At 36.5% G+C, this 19,628-nt stretch overlaps 1 protein-coding gene across 4 annotated transcripts in view; it reads left to right on the top strand.

Moving 5' to 3' along the window:
* PLAG1 (PLAG1 zinc finger) overlaps positions 1-7,208 on the top strand; it is a 67,890-nt gene extending 60,682 nt beyond the window's left edge. For 2 of the 4 annotated variants that reach the window (XM_057498063.1, XM_036878940.2), the window contains exon 4: positions 476-7,208. In XM_057498063.1, coding sequence (XP_057354046.1) covers positions 476-1,733 — 1,258 coding nt within the window. In that variant the 3' untranslated portion in view covers positions 1,734-7,208. The remainder of the gene's footprint in view (positions 1-475) is intronic. The other 2 variants (XM_057498064.1, XM_036878942.2) reach the window with 1 other exon arrangement.
* The last annotated feature ends 12,420 nt before the right edge of the window (positions 7,209-19,628 follow it).

The following is a 19,628-nucleotide window of genomic DNA, read 5'->3' as shown; positions in this document are numbered from 1 at the left end:
ATTATGTTGGCCATTTGAAGCCATTGTAAACGTTTATATTTGTATACACATTCTTTAGCTGATTTGCAGAGAGGAAATGTTAAGTAGATTAGACATTGGCTAGTTTTAGTATTTTAAATCACATACTTTTATGCATTAGTGTCTTTGGACTTTATTAAATGAAATGCTTAATGAGAGTAGAATTTCCATTTGTGCAAAGAAATTACAAGAAAGTAGGACATTTACGTGAGTATTCAGTCTTGCTCATTTGCTTTTGTAATAATAGCTAAAAACCAGCGAAAACTAAAGTGGCAACTTAAATGGCTCAAGTTCTGCAGTATTTAGGTGTATTAACTATTCCTTGTAGTATATGTTAAGTTAAAAAGTGTCCATTATTAGGGAAAGCCTGTTTTAGCATAGTAGTTTAGCTTCCATTTGAAAAGTGAATGCACACCATCTTTGTCATGGTACTTACAGAATATGTCTGTGTTTGAAGGCACATGGCTACTCACTCTCCTGAGAAAACCCACAAGTGTAATTATTGTGAGAAAATGTTTCACCGGAAAGATCATTTGAAGAATCACCTGCATACACATGACCCTAACAAAGAGACATTTAAGTGTGAAGAATGTGGCAAGAACTACAACACCAAGCTTGGGTTCAAGCGTCACTTGGCCTTGCATGCTGCAACAAGTGGCGACCTCACCTGCAAAGTCTGTTTGCAGACTTTCGAAAGCACAGGAGTGCTTCTGGAGCACCTTAAATCTCATGCAGGCAAGTCGTCTGGTGGGGTTAAAGAAAAGAAGCACCAGTGCGAGCATTGTGATCGCCGGTTCTACACCCGGAAAGACGTCCGGAGACATATGGTGGTGCACACTGGAAGAAAGGACTTCCTCTGTCAGTATTGTGCACAGAGATTTGGGCGAAAGGATCACTTGACCCGACACATGAAGAAGAGTCACAATCAAGAACTGCTGAAGGTCAAAACAGAACCGGTGGACTTTCTGGATCCATTCACCTGCAATGTGTCTGTGCCTATAAAAGATGAGCTCCTTCCGGTGATGTCCTTACCTTCCAGTGAACTGTTATCAAAGCCATTCACAAACACTCTGCAGTTAAACCTCTATAACACTCCATTTCAGTCCATGCAGAGCTCGGGATCTGCCCACCAAATGATCACAACTTTACCTTTGGGAATGACATGCCCAATAGATATGGATGCCGTTCATCCTTCTCACCACCTTTCTTTCAAATACCCATTCAGTTCTACCTCATATGCAATTTCTATTCCTGAAAAAGAACAGCCACTAAAGGGGGAAATTGAGAGTTATCTAATGGAGCTACAAGGTGGCATGCCCTCTTCATCCCAGGATTCTCAAGCATCGTCATCTAAACTAGGGTTGGATCCTCAGATTGGGTCCCTTGATGATGGTGCAGGGGACCTCTCCCTGTCAAAAAGCTCCATTTCTATCAGTGACCCCCTAAACACACCAGCATTGGATTTTTCTCAGTTGTTTAATTTCATACCATTAAATGGTCCCCCCTATAATCCTATATCAGTAGGGAGCCTTGGAATGAGCTATTCCCAAGATGAAGCACATTCTTCTATGTCTCAGCTACCCCCACAGACCCAGGATCTTCAGGATCCTGCGAACACTATCGGGCTGGGGTCCCTGCACTCACTGTCAGCAGCTTTCACCAGTAGTCTGAGCACAAGCACCACCCTTCCACGTTTCCATCAAGCTTTCCAGTAGGGTTTGAGACGTGGATTTATTACAAAAATGTATGTGTAGCCCTGCCTTAGATGACCATTTTTATTTTAGTGCCCGCTTTAAGACAGTATAAAAACTTCTGCTTTTGTATAGTACCAGTTTCCATTAAGCCAGTATAAAATAGAGACTAGCTTTTTAAGTGAACTTTGGAACCTGTTATGTTTACCTGGGTATTTTGTCCTGATTCACTGCCAATTGTCAAATTTTAAGATTTTTTTTTTTGTATAGGAAAACCATTATTGTTAGTAAAGTCTTACAAAACCCATGTTCAGATTACCTTTAGATCTTAAATTTTTCATTTTTGTCCCACAACAATGGCTGTACCTTTTGACATTTGGCTCATTAAAAAATTTGCAGTAGAATATAAGTTTTCTAAAATATATATGAATAACCCAAGAATTCTTAAATTTTTACTAGCCTCTTAAGTGGATTTATAAGGAAGTGTTTCAAATGAATTAAGAATCCATTTGGGGAGATAACACATGCCTGTTAGTTATACCATAATTTCAGGTCAGTATATTTTGAAGACTTGCTATTGTCTGGCTCAAATACCTGCCATCATTATTATGCACATATAAGGAAAACAAAACCTAAACACAAAGCACCAGTATTTACAGCAAAGAGACTCCTAGTATGGTGACACGGCATTCCATTTTACTTAATAGCCTCAAATTAATATGCAGGATATTTTGCCACGTTTCCACCTTCTTAACTTGCTCTGTTTCCATTTAATAATAGTAATTGTGTATGGCATTGGAGTCTTCAGAGTCAGTAGATAGATCTCTTTAATCTTTTTCCACCTTTCATGGCCAAAGGGTGGTCAAGTGCAGCCAGCAATTTTATTTTGGTTGTTAGTCCAGAATGTAGTGCGAGCCATTGTGGAACACAGATGCTTGGTGTGTTTATCCCAGAGGGGACTGTCTCAGCTTACCTGGTGTGGTAGACGCCTAAGCAGAAAGATGTGAAATACACAGTTCAACTTGGGATCTTGTCTAGGGATCATGTCCCCTGTTGTCAGGGTTGAAAACTAGACTCTAGAAGTAAAGTAAAAGCATATCGCTCACATCACTTCTTGCTGAATTTGATACAATTTTCTTTCCCTTAAGAGCCCAAAGCAGAAAACAAAACAGTCCTGCCCCCATGGTATCTTTCTTACTCAGTGTTAATTCATCTTTCCTTGCTATTTTCAGATGGAGACTTTAAAGTTAACTGCATTAGAAAACTATGTGAGGAATGACCACAAAGGCTTAAGTAACTGAAAATATATACAGTAAAACCCCACTTTTACACATCTGTGGGAAATGGGAATGTTGCAAATAAGTTGAATTTGTGGAGGGGGGAAAGTAAAGCAGAACAAGTACTATCTTAGTTAATGTGAAAGTAACAATCAAAGAGTATTGTGTTCACTGAATAAAACGGTTATGGTCTTTCCTCATGTTAGACAACCGCCATAATCTCAAAGGTCAAATTATATTTTTCTAAATACCGGTTGAGATAAGAAACATATCTATTAAGCACTTGTTAACACCTTATTTTGGGACCCGTCTGTTGGGGAGGGTATGAGGGGGGAAGGTTTATAGAAGAGTATATATCTCTTTAAAAAAATATATTTCTGAGCACTCATTAGCCCTATATGAAAGCTTCTTTTCCCTTTTATAGGGCCAATTATCACTGCAGATTGCAATGTTTACCAAGTATTTCTAAAAATGAGTGCAGATTACTGAATATAATACATTATTTAAAAATATTTGGGAGTAGTATAATTTGTGAAGAAATGTAAATTGTAATAATGTAAATGGGGGTTTCACTATATATATTATATATATATATGTATACACACACACACACACATATATCGCACTTCATAGAATCAGAGTTGCTCTCTTGAGGAGCTTTGCCTCCTGATATTTTATCATGCTCCTATTTTTTTAAATCCTAGGAGCAGTAGTTTTTATACTTATGTATTTAAATTTTATTATTAAAAATTACATTTTATAAGAAAGTGTGTTCCAAAGGCATTAAAATTATATATGTTAATAAGGAAATACATTTTTAAAATTTTCAAATTGCTCCTAAGCTTTTGATTAGGAGAATATTTGCTCTGAAAGTAGGCTTTTAGCTCTGCTTTATTACTGCTTCCTTTAGTTTCTATGAAACAGATTGCTTACTTAAATCATTAGTTGAATGATTAGTGTTCAATATTGCTTAAATCACCATTTAAAAAAAATTGGTGACAGAGCACAAATAGAATACCTATTTTTAAATAGAAATCACAAATACAAGTGTGGAAGCACTACTTTATTTTGTCTAAAATTTGCTTAAGGAGAAGTCAAATTAATGAACCAAGACAGTGGCCTTCACAGGCTGTATTTCACTGCTAAAAAAAAATTTTAAAGGGAGTACCAGGATTTATTAAATAAAACATTTTGAAAATGGGGAATAGCGCCATAGATGTATATTTTTTTTAGCCTAATTCTCTGCCCTGCATGGAATTCAGATACATGGAGGCACATCTTTCAGGGCACCAGTGTTAAAATTGTGGAGTCTTAATTTTCATACATACACCTCTTTGCCTGTTGCTGCCCCACAGACATGAAATAACACTTCCAAGTAAGAGGGAATTCAGCTAATTTGTTTTTTAAACTGATTGTACTGGTCACTAAGCCCTTTTTGAGAGAATTTTTATTAAACATGAGGCAGATTCATTAATCTTGATTGCACAATGTTCTAACAAGGGTGTAACACAGAACTGGCTTTTATTTTTTCTAGAAGGAAATTGACATTAGTTTTTATGTCAGCTGGATGTGATTAAAAATAATTATTGCCAATGCTGTTTTCATTCTTCAGTGGCCAGAATCATCATCTTTGAAATTTCTAGTAGTGCCTTTGCTGATTAAAATAAAAAAAGGATTATCATTAAGTAAAAATTAGAATCGGGACCTCAGACAAGATTTTGAACCTCATTCAGTTTGAACTTCTATGTGTGTGTACCAGTTAGATCACCAGACATGGAAGCATGCGTGTGGAAGAATTGTGGCACTCACTGTAAGCAATATTTTCCATGGGTATATGCAAATATCCTTATAGTTACTGGTCACTGTTAAAATTTGCATTTTAAAATTCTATTACCAAGTTCAGTTTTTCAAGACTTCAGTTGTCCTGGCTGGTCATGCACCACTCTTTGTGCAACTTTTAAATTCTATTTAGTGTTTCTTCCAAGCTGTGTATTTTTGCCTATTTGTTGCTTGTGCTTTATTATTCTTAGTCATGTGTGGAATATAGTGATATATTGTGTTAATTTGGACAGTAGCGGTTTTTAAAAACCATATACTGACTGAAACATGAGCCAGAGCTGATTGCTTTATTAAGCTAATAATGAATGTTAAAGAGTACATATTTTCAGGATCATTCATCTAGTAAGCAATACATATATAGGCCAATATTTTTTTAAAAAATAGAGCTTGGTCAACCTCTATACTACACATATTACAAGATATAGCACTTTCAAAATGAATCTAAACCTTTACAGAAACTTTCTTATAGGTTATGCCTTTTATTTTAAGACTTATTATAATTTGTTTCAAGTGCCATTAGATGATATATATGTAGACCTTTGATATATAATGCTTTGTGTTCAGAAATGGTAGATGGTATTTTAAACAGGTACATTTTTACAGTGTTTTCTTATCAATTTGCTATATTGCACAGGATCAGTGTGTGTCTTTTCATAAGGTTTTACAATGGTTTATTTTTTTACAAGGTTTACGTGTCTCAAAACACACTGTCTTCCCAGTACGTAAATTAAAAAATACCAGTTCACCCAAGTTGCTTCTAGCCTACTGAGATCCATCTGACATTGGAGGAGATCTTCTAAATGTCGAATATTCCTCATTAGCAATGGCAGACTGTTATCTCTGACAAATGAGTGCCTAGGTTGGCTTTGTCTTATTTTTCTCACTCTGTGTCAGTAACGACGTCTGCAACACAGATCATCTGTTGTGGTTCCATAGATCCACATAAGTTGTGTTGCGTAGTTTCATGCTAAAAACTCATCCTGAGCTCCTTTTTGATCACATAAAACAAAATACCATCAACACTGGCAAAGGCATGCTTACATCACCCCTAGGCCCTTCTACAACATTCTCAGCCCTCGGAGGACGGAAGGCAGTGTCTTTTGGTAAGTTCTCTAGCTCTAGAAATGACAGAACTATTGCTAATGTATGAAACACATTGTATAAGCTTCAGTGGTACAGAAGAACCAGAATGAATGTTTATCTTCTCAGAAACACTCCCTCAATATTATTTTGGATCATGCTGCTAATGTAACTTGGGATACAACTCTTCATGGTGCTACAAACTTCTCTGTCTCATTCAGTCATATTTTTTTATCCATAGGAAATAAAGGACTACATTAGGTGTAAAGGTGTACAATATATTTTTATACTGTGACTTAATTTGTCATTAACAAACTTTTACACCACCCACCACAATGTATTCATGTGCACTTGCAAAAGGAAATCTTGGACATGCAAATGTTACCAGAACAAACCCAGCTTTTATCCACAAGGTGACTCAAAATGAAAAGTGGGCTTAATAATATGGTGTGGAGTGAAGAACATGCTGTATGTTACTAACAGGCCTTTGAATTTAACAAAAACTGGGAATCCATTAGGAAATGGATTGCATCATGCCTGAACATAAGCTGGACTGCTGAAATTGTATTTTTAGCTGATGAAAAAGTGTTTGGACTAGTACTCTAAATATGTTCTAATGATAAAGTTTTGAGTCAAAATAGAAAAGAAAAAAATCTGCATTCCAGGCTGAATTTTGTATATTTTTATTGCATTTAAAATCGCTATTCTGTGATATTGGGAAATCAAGTGGCTTATCATGTATATCGTGTACTTAAAATGTATTCACAAACTACTGTTGTATTTGTATAAAATATAGACAAAGATCGTATTTTTTGTGTGTGTATAAGCTCTGTAATATAGCAATCACATTATTAAGCTGCAGTGATACCACATTTTAAAAATCCACATCCAAAGAAGCAGGCTATTTATTGTCCAGTTACCCAGATATAAAATATTAATTTGCTGCTAATTAAACAATAGTACTGCAGCTTCTTGTGGCCTACAGTGTTATGTTTGCTGTAAGAAAAAGATACATGAACTCCACAAAATATATGAATAAAATTATAGAATGGCTTTAGATAATGTAGATCTTACTGAAATTTTAATAGATGATAAATTTCTATTTGAATTTTATCTTTCCTTCACTTTGAATTTTAAATATTTTCTCATTTGATAAATGCAAGATTCTAATAGCTGTCTCTAGGACAAATCTTTGTTGTCAAAATGAAATGTAAAGTTCTAGGGTTTCTTTTGTTTTAAAACTTGTACCTTTAAAGGAAGGATAGAAATTGTAAATAAAAAAGTAAAAATATCTTGCATCAAAACTTTAATCCAGGTGAGAATTCAAAAAAGAATTCCAAAAAGGCTGCTAGAATGTATAAACTGATAATGTTTCTTGTTCACGTGAGATAAAATTGGCATTAAGCATTCCTTTACCACTTCCTGTCAGTACTATAAATCATCCCTTTACAAGTTCCCTTTGAGCTGTTTGTCTAACATTTTGCTGAAAACCCTCCCTTGACCGTTCATCTGGACCAAAGAAATGAGCGCGCACATACATTTCATCAAAAACCCATCAGTTCAGCAGGCGGTGATGCAGCTTCAGAAACAGAGAGATTAATTCTGAAAATCCAGTTAATTGTTCAGGAACCAATTGCAGAAACAATTTTTTATGTACCACATAGCACATCTTTCAGTATAATGGGAAAATTCCTTCTTTACCTGTGACTTCCCTGTTTTGAGGCTCCCCTCCTCTCAGAGAGGTAAAGAAAATGAAGAGTTATTCCAAAGCTGGCAATTCCTCTTTTCACATGCTCAATTTGAACAAATCTAAAAGTACTTCTTTGTGCTTAGCATTAATTCTAAATACATTTTTATTTCAATTCATGTGTATGAAGTATTTCAAGGACTGTTTATAGAAGGAAGATGTTTTTGCTTTTTATAGTTAGAATATGCTGAAAAAGTATGCTTGGGATTAATACACTGAAGGTGTGAACTCCCTATGTAGAAGTAATTAGAAATGCAGCCTGCTTATTACAGAGTAGACCCAATGGGACGAAAAGACGTTTCCTTTGGGCAGTTAAATGAAAACTTTATACTGTTGGTTTACTGCTAAGGGGAGGGAAAAATTCAGTCTGGCTATAGACAGCTTGAGTTCTGCTGTCACTTCCTAAATCGAGTATTTCTTAAGCAAAAGGCACCACTTTGTGCTAAGTCCTATAAAGAGATCAGCTTTATAGAAAGAAGTGTTTCCTGACCAAGCCTCCAAGTGAAGATGGCAGCAGCACTGCAACTGTGTGAAAGCCTAAGTACTCTACTGAGCCATGCCCAGTGAGCCTGTGCCAGAGATCAAAAAATTATCAGTTATTGGTAGTTTCAGACTAAAACTAAAACAAAACAAACCCAGAATAAAGACCTGCATTTTATTTGATACAGAGGCCGATAAATAATCTACTCTGAAGTTGTTTTGACTCATAGTATAATGGTTTTATGTGTCAACTTGGCTAGGTTGTGGTACCCAGACTTGGTGTCCAGTCCAGTCAAAGACCAGTCTGGATGTTGCTGTGGAGTTATTTGTTAGATGTGATTAACACTTAACATTATCAGTTGATTTTAAATAAAACATTACCTTCTGTAATGTGGATAGGCCTCATCCAATCAGTGGAAGGCTTTGAGAGAAAAGACTTTTCCTGAGCTAGAAGGAATTCTGCCTCCAGGCCGTCTTTGGGCTCAGCCTGTAACATTAGCTCTTCACTGGGTCTCCAGCCTATTGGCCTGCTCGTGGATTTCAATGTCCATGATCACATGAGCTAATTTCTTACAGTAAATCTCTCTATATATATTTATATACACATCCTATTGGTTCTGTCTCTCTGGAGAACTCTAAGCTCCTTTCAACAACTGCCATTCTTTAGAGGTGTTGGTTTTACCTTGAAGGAAGTGGAAACATTTTTCTTGTGATATACTAGTATGGCAAAAAACAAATTTCCAAGTTCAGACTGCTCTAGAAAACAAATGGAAAAAGCCCAGTGCTTAATGGAGATTGTATTCATAAAGGAGGTCTCAGACTCTCCTTTACTATACTGTTATTTTGCTGCCATTGTAGATGAAAATGGTTTTCTCCTAATGAACAGGTTTTCTTTTAAAGAATGTAAACAGATTAATCTTGCTTTACTCCACAGAGTAAATATCAATCAATATACTTGAGATATAGACCAATATTTAGTATACATGCACAACTGGAAACATTTGTAAATTGAATCTTTTTTGGAAACAGGAAGACAGTCCATTTATGACAATACCTCAGTCAAGGGCCTGGGGCTGAAGGGATGAGAGTCAGAAGTGTAATGGCTCCGCACATAATCTATAGAAGTTTTCCATGTTATATTAGAGTTTTTGCAAAGGTTTAACTTTCAGTTCCTTCTTTCTGTAGTTAGAGAACTTTAATCTCTTTCTTGGGGTCACTTTCAAAGGGTTAGTGCAGTCAGCAGTCTTACTGGAATGATGTTGATAATTTACTGTTTCTAGAAATACATAATTGATCTGTTATTAGTATTCACACACTGTGACATTTCAAATAGACTCCTGTAACCAGATTTTCATGCCCTAGGAATGCTTATTGTACAATTAGGTTAATAGCCTATGCCATGCCCTACTTAGGATTTAAGGTGTGTCAGCTTTTCCCACTTCAGAATTAGTGTCTATAACAAATACACATCCTTGTCAGTATCTTGAAGGCTATTTTGTTTAAAGACTTCAGGCAGATGAATTCATCTCATCCCCACTTTTCTGCATTTAATTACCTTTTGCAGGAGTAAAGTGTTACTGTTTTATTTTCTGTCATAAGTTATTTTATATAATATTTCCATATTCATAAATTGTACCTTTACTAAGAGAGCTTCAACTTAAGTACAGTCTGATTTGAAAGAACCTGAAAATTCTCTTCCATTAACAGTGTCTGCCCATTTCCTCCTCTTCCTTTTCATATCATTTTCATGGGGCATTACTCGCTGTTCATTGTATTTATCCATCCCTGGGAATGCTTGCTTTCTCTTGTTTCTGCCCATGAAGTCCACATGCTAAAATCTTGCCCATATTCCTGCTGCTTCCTAATAAAAGCTCTTCCTTTCACTATACCTTCTTAAGTCTCACCCATGGAAAGGTCATCATTTTCCCTATGAACATTTATTACAGCTTTTAAGATCTTCTTAGGGTGGTATACATATTTTTTAAACTCTTCTAAGCACTTGAAGATAAAACCCTGTCCACAGTTTCCTGCACCTGGCAGATAATGAACACAGCTGGCTTACTGGCAGCCCACAGCCCATTATGGGTGTCTCTGAACTTTTTAAACCATCTTAATAATTAGGACACATTAAAAAATATCTTTCAACATATGACCCCAAAATTTTGTAAGTAATAATTTTATCACTTGGGTTATCTTTGTTCTGTAGAAAGGTTTTTTTGGTATACTAAAATTATGTGATAATACTTAAAAAACCCATTTTATTCTGCCCTTCTGCATCAAAATGAGCAAATTCTAACAAGTGCACAATTTCTTCAGAAGAACACCATTCTAAAAACTGTCATTATAGTAGAGCAAAACTAAAGAACCTTTGGGAATTCTAATTCTTGTAACTTCATACTTAAAATGCTGTAACCATGGAGTCTTTAGCTTTGTTTAAATGTCTGGAAGCTTTGAGTGACTAGATACAGGCATCAGTAGGGAGGGTTCTTTTCTATTTCATCAAACACTATGATAAGTTCTCATAACAAAGTGTCATTTTGAAATCTCAGGTCTTATTTAAATTCTAATTTGCTTTTTCTCCTTAGCAATTAGGCCAGTGAATAAAAAACTACTGAATGGAAAACATTTTGTTTTCTTATTCTACAATAACAGCAAAAACCATTTTGTCTTTTTAAAAAATCAAAGCCCTTTAAACCTAGCACAGACCTTTGACGTTATCCCCCTACTTTTACAGATGAGTTCAGGGCCACACAGGTAAGACCAGGGCCCAGGTCTCCTGGAACAATCCCAAGCTCTTTCAGTTATCAGGTGTCTGAAGCTTTTCTATTTGAAGGGAGGCCCATAAACATGCAAGACTGAAAACAAATTTCTTAAAAGTCCCATGATTTACCTTAAATTTCAAATTCTGGGAAGATAAGAAAATCAATCATCTTTGCCTTTCTTGTCAGTACTACTATCCTTATTTTACAGATGAAGAAACGAACGGTCAGAGAGAGACCATGACTTGCTGGGAAATGATGGACTTACACCAAGTTATTTGTCTTCAGGGCCTGTGACTTCTACCACTGTAATGAGAGTGGAGATTCATGAGAGCCAATGCCCAGGCATCCATGAGGAGAGAAGAGTGGGGATTGAAAGCTGGGGAGATGATATTCCCAAAATAACATGAGAAGCTTTTCTGAACTGAAGAAAGATCCAATATCAGAGATCAAAGTTGGTTCAACACTTGCTGGACAGGATTACCAAGAAAGTTCTGCTCCACCAAGATAAGGAAAATATAACAAACATTTTCACACCAAACAACCTAGCAACAAAATACATGGAACAATATCTTAGGAATATTTCTTTAAGAAAACATGGGGAATGATGAGGATAGGTGAAGAAAAAAATACATAGGTCCCAGATATCTCCATTAGAAAGAAAATCAGAACGGACATCAGACTTACTGGAAACACTGAATGGTGGAAGTCAGAGGAGCCATATCCAACCGAGTTGTCAAACAGATGTCCTAGCAAATGTGAGTTCTGACATGTAAGGATTTAGAAAGTAAAATTTATTCTTTTTATTTAAAAAAATTACAAATAACCCATAGAAGCAAAAATGGAATTGATATGGACAGCTCAAGAACACAGAAGATAAATAATGAAGTAGTAAACAATAATGCTAATAACTCTTGGTTAAATCTAAAGTATTGATCCCATTTGCTAGTGAATAAGTATTTTTTGAAAGAAATAAATTCTAATGTAATACAGGATACCCTCCAGTGAGTGTTTAATGTTCATAAAAGTGGCTAGGGCTTACATATCAAGGGCTGATCACATACAATCACCAATAAAAAAAGGAGTAAAATAACTGGGGAGGCTTCTACATGGAGCCATATAACAAAGTGCTATGGAGTGAGACTTGGAAAATCTGGTATGGTTAGGAAACAATTTAGAGCAAAATAAGTACTGAAGAAGCTCAACTTTCTAAGGAAAACTGAAGAGACCCCCAAAGTCTTGCTGTTAGGAAAAAGCACAAGGCAATAATGGCTATGCCTCAGGCATCAAGATCAAATAAATTGCAGGTTGGAACCAAATACAGCATTCTGATTTAGGGGACTTGGTTTTATCTAACTATGATTCAGCACCCTCTGCCCAGGTATGATGCCCATAATCCACTCATTCTACAAACATCAGTTGGGCACCTGCTATGCACCAGGCATTACTCCAAGTGCTGAGAGTATGGTAGTGAGCAAGACAAACTTCCTATTTCCATGTAGCTTACATTTTGTTGGAGTGAGTTCCCATGGAGTGAAAGTAGGCAGATGGGCAGGGATTAAAGATTGTGGCATGAGAGGTGAGACAGAGACCTCCTCCTAAAACCACATATAATACAAAAATATAATTAGTACAACTAATCCTGAAAGAGCAACAGGAAAAAAGACTGTGCCAGACGGCACACACCTGGAGGAAAGAAGAGACCTCATGGAACAGGGTAATGTACCAAAGCTGTGACCCGGTGGGACCCAAGCCCTTCCTGACCCCAGCTCACCAGCAGGAGGAAGAGAAACAGAGCAGGGAGGGAGTGAAGGCTTCGGACTGCTTAACACCTAGCTCTGGAGATCTGTGACCTACATTACATGGGGCTCTGGTGATTAGTGGAGTTGGAAAGCTAAGACAGGTGGAATACCTAGAGAGATGGAGATTCCAACTGCTTGTGGAAAATGGGTTCATATCCAGCTGATCTGGGTGGGCAGTCTGAGAGACTTCCTAAAAGCGAGAGGGCTGCTAAAGGGGCAAGGATTGCACAGAGCTTACTGCTCAGAAGAAAGTACAGGTAGACAAAATTGTCCAGGTGTACCCTGCTCAGCAGGTTGGGAATTTAAACAAACTTCAGGCACTCCATCCCCCTGGCTGGCTATGCAGTTCCAAGGCCCTCCACCGTGATATGCAGCCTGCTGTACCTTCCTCCCTGTTAGCCCGCATCTGGCTCACAAACCAGCAGCCCCTGCCCTGGCATCAGGCCAGCCAGAGGGAAGCCCTGCCAATGGCAGCTACAAACACAAAGCATAGAGGCTTACACTTGTGTGTCCAGCCCACTAGTTCTGGGAGTGGAGACAGCCATAGCAGCTGGGAAGCAAGAAACAGCTCTTTCTTCCCCGCAGGCTCCAGCACCACTCCCCTGCAACCCCCAACATCACTCTATGGGCTGAGCAGCTCCAGAGAATAGAGTTTCTGGGCACTAGAAGGTGCCACATAAAAATATGAAACATCAAAGGAAACTGGTTCAAAGCAAAATCTCAACACCAGAAAAAAAAAACAAGTGAGACTGAACTAATCAATCTTCCTGAAAGAGATTTCAAAATTAAAATAAAAAACATGGTCTGGGAGGTACAGAAAAATAGTCAAGAAGTCAGGAATGAATTTAGGATGGAGATCCAATCATTGAAGAACACAATGGAGGGTATTAAAAGTAGATTAAATATGGTGGAGGAGATAATAAATGCAATGGAAATTGGGGAAGAGGAATACAAAGAAACTGAGGCACAGAGAGAAAAAAGAATCTCCAAGAATAAAAAATACTGGGAGAACTGTGTGACCAATCCAAACAGAACATTATTCATATTATATAGGGGTACCAGAAGAACAAGAGAGATAAAAAGGTATAGAAAGTGTCTTTTAGGAAGTAATTGCTTAAAAACTTCCCCAATCTGGGGAAGGAGAGAGTTTCTCAGGCCATGGAGGTACACAGATCTCCCGGCACAAGGGACCCAAGGAGGACAACACAAAGACATATAATAATTAAAATGGCAAAGAACAAGGATAAGGACAGACAATTAAAAGCAGCCAGAGAAAGAAATAAGATTACATAAAAGGAAAACCCATCAGGCTATCATCAGACTTCTCAGCAGAAACCTTAAAGGCCAGAAGGGAGTGGCATGATATATTTAATGCAATGAAGCAGAAGGGCCTCAAACCAAGAATACTTTATCTGGCAACATTATCATTTAAATTCGAAGAAGGGATTAAACAATTTCCAGATAAGCAAAAGCTGAGAGAATTTGCCTCCCACAAGCCATCTCTACAGTGCATTTTAGAGGGACTGCTATAGATGGAAGTGTTCCTAAAGTTAAATAGCTGTCACCAGAGGTAATAAAAAGGGATAGACAAAGAGTACAGAATGTGATACCTAATATATAAAGAATGGAGGAGGAAGAAAAGGAGGGGGGAATAAAGAACCTTTAGATAGTGTTTGTAATGTCATACTGAGTTAAGTTAAACTCTTAGATAGTAAGGAAGTTACCCTTGAAGCTTTGGTAATCACAAATCTAAAGCCTGCAATGACAATAAGTACATACCTATTGACAATCACTCTAAATGTAAATGGTATGAATACACCAATCAAAAGACATAGAGTCACTGAATGGATAAAAAAAACAACACCCAACTATATGCTGCCTACAAGAGACTCACTTCAAACCCAAAGACATACACAGACTAAAAGTGAATGGATGGAAAAAGATATTTCATGCAAATAATAGGGAGAAAAGAGCAGCTGTTGCAGTACTTGTATCAGACAAAATAGGCTTTAAAACAAAGAAGTAACAAGAGACAAAGAAGGACATTACATAATTATAAAGGGGTCAATCCAACATGAAGAAATAACCATTACAAAGATCTATGCACCAAACACAGGAGCATCTACGTATATGAAACAAATACTAACAGAATCAAAAGGAGAAATAGAATGCAATGAATTCATCTAAGAGACCTCAACACTCCACTCACTCCAAAGGACAGATCAACTGGACAGAAAATAAGTAAGGAGAAAGAGGCATTAAACAACACATTAGAACAGATGGACCTAACAGACATCTACAGAACTCTCCACCCAAAAGTAGCAGGATACACATTCTTCTCAAGTGCACATGGAACATTTTCAAGAATAGATCATTTACGAGGCCACAAAAAGAACCTCAGTAAATTCAAAAAGATTGAAATTGTACCAACCAGCTTCTCAAACCACAAATGTATGAAACTAGAAATAAATTACACAAAGAAAATGAAAAATCCCACCAACACATGGAGGCTTAATAACATGCTCCTAAATAACCAATGGATCTATGACCAAATTAAAACAGAGATCAAGCAATATATGAAGACAAATGACAACAATAATTCAACACTGCAAAATCTGTGGGATGCAGCAAAGGCCAGACTTATCAAGAAAAAAGGATAGTCTACACACATAAATGGAATCAGAAATGAGAAAGGAAAAATCACTATGGACACCACAGAAATACAAAGAATTATTAGTGAATACTATGAAAAATTATATGCTTACAAACTGGATAACCTAGAAGAAATGGACAACTTTCTAGAAAAATAACAACCTTCCAGGGCTACCCAGAAAGAAACAGAAAATCTGAACAAACCAATTATCAGAAACAAAATTGAATTGGTGATCAAAAAACTACCTAAAAACAAAATCCCTGGACCAGTTGGCTTCACCACTGAATTTTATCAAACATTTAGTGAAGACCTAGTACCCATCCTCCTTAAAGTCTTCCAAAGAGTAGAGGAAGAGGGAATACTTCTAAACTCATTTGATGAGGCCAGCATCACCCTTATACCAAAACCAGGCAGACACCACAAAAAAAGAAAATTACAGACCAATATCCCTGATGAACATACATACAATACTCAACAAAATATTAGCAAACTGTATTCAAAAATACATCAAAAAGATCATCCATCATGATCAAGTGGGATACGTCCCAGAGATGCAAGGATGGTACAACATTTGAAAATCCATCAACATCATCCACCACATAAACAAAAAGGACAAAAACCACATGATCATCTCCATATATGCTGAAAAAGCATTCGACAAAATTCAACATTCATTCATGATAAAAACTCTCAACAAAATGGGAATAGAGGGAAAGTACCTCAACATAACAAAGGCCATATATGACAAACCCACAGCCAACATCATGCTTAACAGGGAGAAGTTGAAAGTCTTTCCTTTAAAATAGGGAACAAGACAAGGATGCCTACTCTCCCCACTTCTATTCAACATAGTTCTGGAGGTCCTAGTCACGGCAATCAGACAACACAAAGAAATAAAAGGCATCCACATTGGTAAAGAAGTTAAACTTTCACTGTTTGCAGATGACATGATTTTGTACATAAAAAACCCTAAAGAATCCACTCCAAAACTACTAGATCTAATATCTGATTTTAGCAAAGTTGTGGGATACAAAATTAATACATACACTATACAATACATACAATCCTATACACTAATGGTGAACTATCAGAAGAAGAAATCAGGAAAACAATTCCATTCACAATTGCATCAAAAAGAATAAAATACCTAGAAATAAACATAACAAAAGAAATGAAAGACCTGTACACTGAGAACTACAAGACACTCATGAGAGAAATTAAAGAAAATACCAATAAATGGAAACATATCCTGTGCTCATGGATAGGAAGAATTAATATTGTCAAAATGGCCATCCTGCCTAAAGCAATCTACAGATGCAATACAATCCCTATCAAAATACCAACAGCATTCTTTAATGAATTAGAGAAAATAGTTCTAAAATTCATATGGAACCACAAAAGACCCAGACTAGCCAAAGCAATCCTGAGAAGGAAGAATAAAGTTGGGAGGATTATGCTCCCCGACTTCAAGCTCTACTACAAAGCCACAGTAATCAAGACAATTTGGTACTGGCACAAGAACAGACCCATAGACCAATGGAAAAGACTAGAGACCCCATATTTAAACCCAAGCATATATGGTCAATTAATATATGATAAAGGAGCCATGAACATACAATGGGGAAATGACAACCTCTTCTAAAGCTGGTGTTGGCAAAACTGGACAGCTACATGTAAGAGAATGAAACTGGATTATTGTCTATTCCCATACACAAAAGTAAACTCAAAATGGATCAAAGGCCTGAATGTAAGTCATAAAGCCATAAAACTCTTAGAAGATAACATAGGCAAAAATCTCCTGAATATAAACATGAGCAACTTTTTTCTGAATACATCTCCTTGAGCAAGGGAAACAAACACAAAAATGAACACATGGGACTACTTGAAACTAAAAAGCTTCTGTACAGCAAAGGACACCATCAACAGAACAAAAAGGCATCCTACAGTATGGGAGAATATATTTGTGAACAACATATCCGACAAGGGAATAACATCTAAAATATATGAAGAACTCACATGCCTCAACACCCAAAAAACAAATAACCCGATTAAAACATGGGCAGAGGAACTGAACAGACACTACCTCAAAGAAGAAACTCAGATGGCCAACAGGCACATGGAAAGATGCTCCACATCACTAATTATCAGGGAAATGCAAATAAAAACCACAATGAGATATCACCTCACACCAGTTAGGATGACCACCATCCAAAAGACAAACAACAACAAATGCTGGCAAGGATGTGGAGGAAGGGGAACCCTCCGACATTGCTGGTGGGAATGTAAGCTAGCTCAACCATTCTGGAAAGCAATATGGAGGTTCCTCAAAAAACTAAAAATAGAAATACCATTTGACCCAGAAATTCCACTCCTAGCAATTTACCCAAAGAATATAATTTCCCAGATTCAAAAAGACATAAGCACCCCTATGTTTACTGCAGCACTATTTACAATAGCTAAGATATGGAAGCAACCTGAGTATCCATCAGTAGATGAATGGATAAAGAAGATGTGGTACATATGTACAATGGAATACTATTCAGCCATAAGAAAAAAACAAATCCTACAATTTGCAACATAGATGTAGTTGGAGGATAGTATGCTCAGTGAAATAAGCCAGGCAGAGAAAGACAGGTACCAAATAATGTCCCTCATTTGTGGAGTATGACAATTAAACAAAACTGAAGGAACAGAACAGCAACAGATTCACAGACTCCAAAAAGGGACTAGCAGTTACCAAAGGGAAAGGAACTGGGAAACTGGGGAGGGTGGGTGGGAGGGAGGGATAAGGGGAAAAGGCAGTCTCTTCAATAAATTGTGTTGGGAAAACTGGACAGCTCTATGCAAAAGAATGAAGTTGGACCACTGTCTCATACCATATACAAAAATTAATTCAAAATGGATTAAGACTTAAATATATGACCTGAAACCATAAACCTCCTAGAAGAAAACATATGTAGTACACTTTTGAACATCAGCATTAGTTATTTCTTTATGATATGTCTCTCCAGGCAAGGGAAACAAAAACAAAAATAAACAAGTGGGACTATATCAAACTGAAAAGTTCTTACAAAGCAAAGGAACCCATCAACAAAGTGGAAGGCAACCTATTGAATGGGAGAAGATATTTACAAATGATATATCTGATAAGGGGCTAGTATCTAAAATTTATAAAGAATTTATACAACTGAACACAAAAAAAACTAATAATCTGATTTTAAAATGGCCAGAAGACCTGAATAGACATTTTTCTAAAGAAGATGTAGGGAAGACCACCAGACACATGAAAAGATGCTCACCACCATTAATCATCAGGTAAATGCAAAAATCACAATGAGGTATCACACAAATCAGAATGGCTAGTATCAGAAAGAGAAGAAATAAGTGTTGGCAAGGATGTGGAGAAAAAGGAACCCTTATGCCTTATTGGTGGAAATGTAAATTGGTGCAGCCACTATGACAAAACAATGTGGAGATTACTCAAAAAATTAGAAATACCATACAATCCAGTCATTCCACTTCTGGGTATTTACCCTAAGAAAAAAAAAGAATCACTAATTTGAAAAGATATATGCACCCCTATGTTTATTGCATCATTATTTACAATAGCCAACATGTTGAAGCAACCTAGACAGATGAATGGATAAATAAGATGTGGTACAAATATACAGTGGAATATTAGCCATAAAAAAGATTTCAGTCTTGCCACTTGCAACAACATGAGAATATTATGCTGAGTGAAATAAATCAGAGAAAGACAAATCCCATATTATTTCACTTATATATGAAATCTGAAGAGGTAAAACAAATGAATAAAAAAGAAATGAATCAAACAGAAATAGACTCAACTACAGAGAACAGCTGGTGGTTGCCATAGGAAAGGGAACTTTGGGGATAGGAGAAATGGGTGAAGGAGATAAAGAGACATGAACTTCCAAATGCAAAATAAATAAACCAGAGATGAAATATACAGCATAGAAAATATAGTCAATAATATCTTTATATGGTGACAGCTGGTTACTACCCTTATCATGGTGAGCATTTTGTAATGCATATAAATTCTCAAATCACTGTGATGTACACCTAAAACCAGTGTAATATTGTACTTTAACTAAGGTTCAATGGAAAAATAAATACATAAATAAATATACTAAGCAAAATTTTCCAAACATTATTAACAAACCTCAAAATTTACTATTTTTCTAATAAATTAGCATTAATCATTGATTACAAACATTTAAATAAACGTGCTTAAACATTTAATATGAAGGCTAATGATGGG

The sequence above is a fragment of the Manis pentadactyla genome, chromosome 3 (assembly GCF_030020395.1).
Source record: "Manis pentadactyla isolate mManPen7 chromosome 3, mManPen7.hap1, whole genome shotgun sequence".
Lineage (NCBI taxonomy): Eukaryota > Metazoa > Chordata > Mammalia > Pholidota > Manidae > Manis > Manis pentadactyla.
This window is presented reverse-complemented; position numbering and strand designations above follow the sequence as displayed.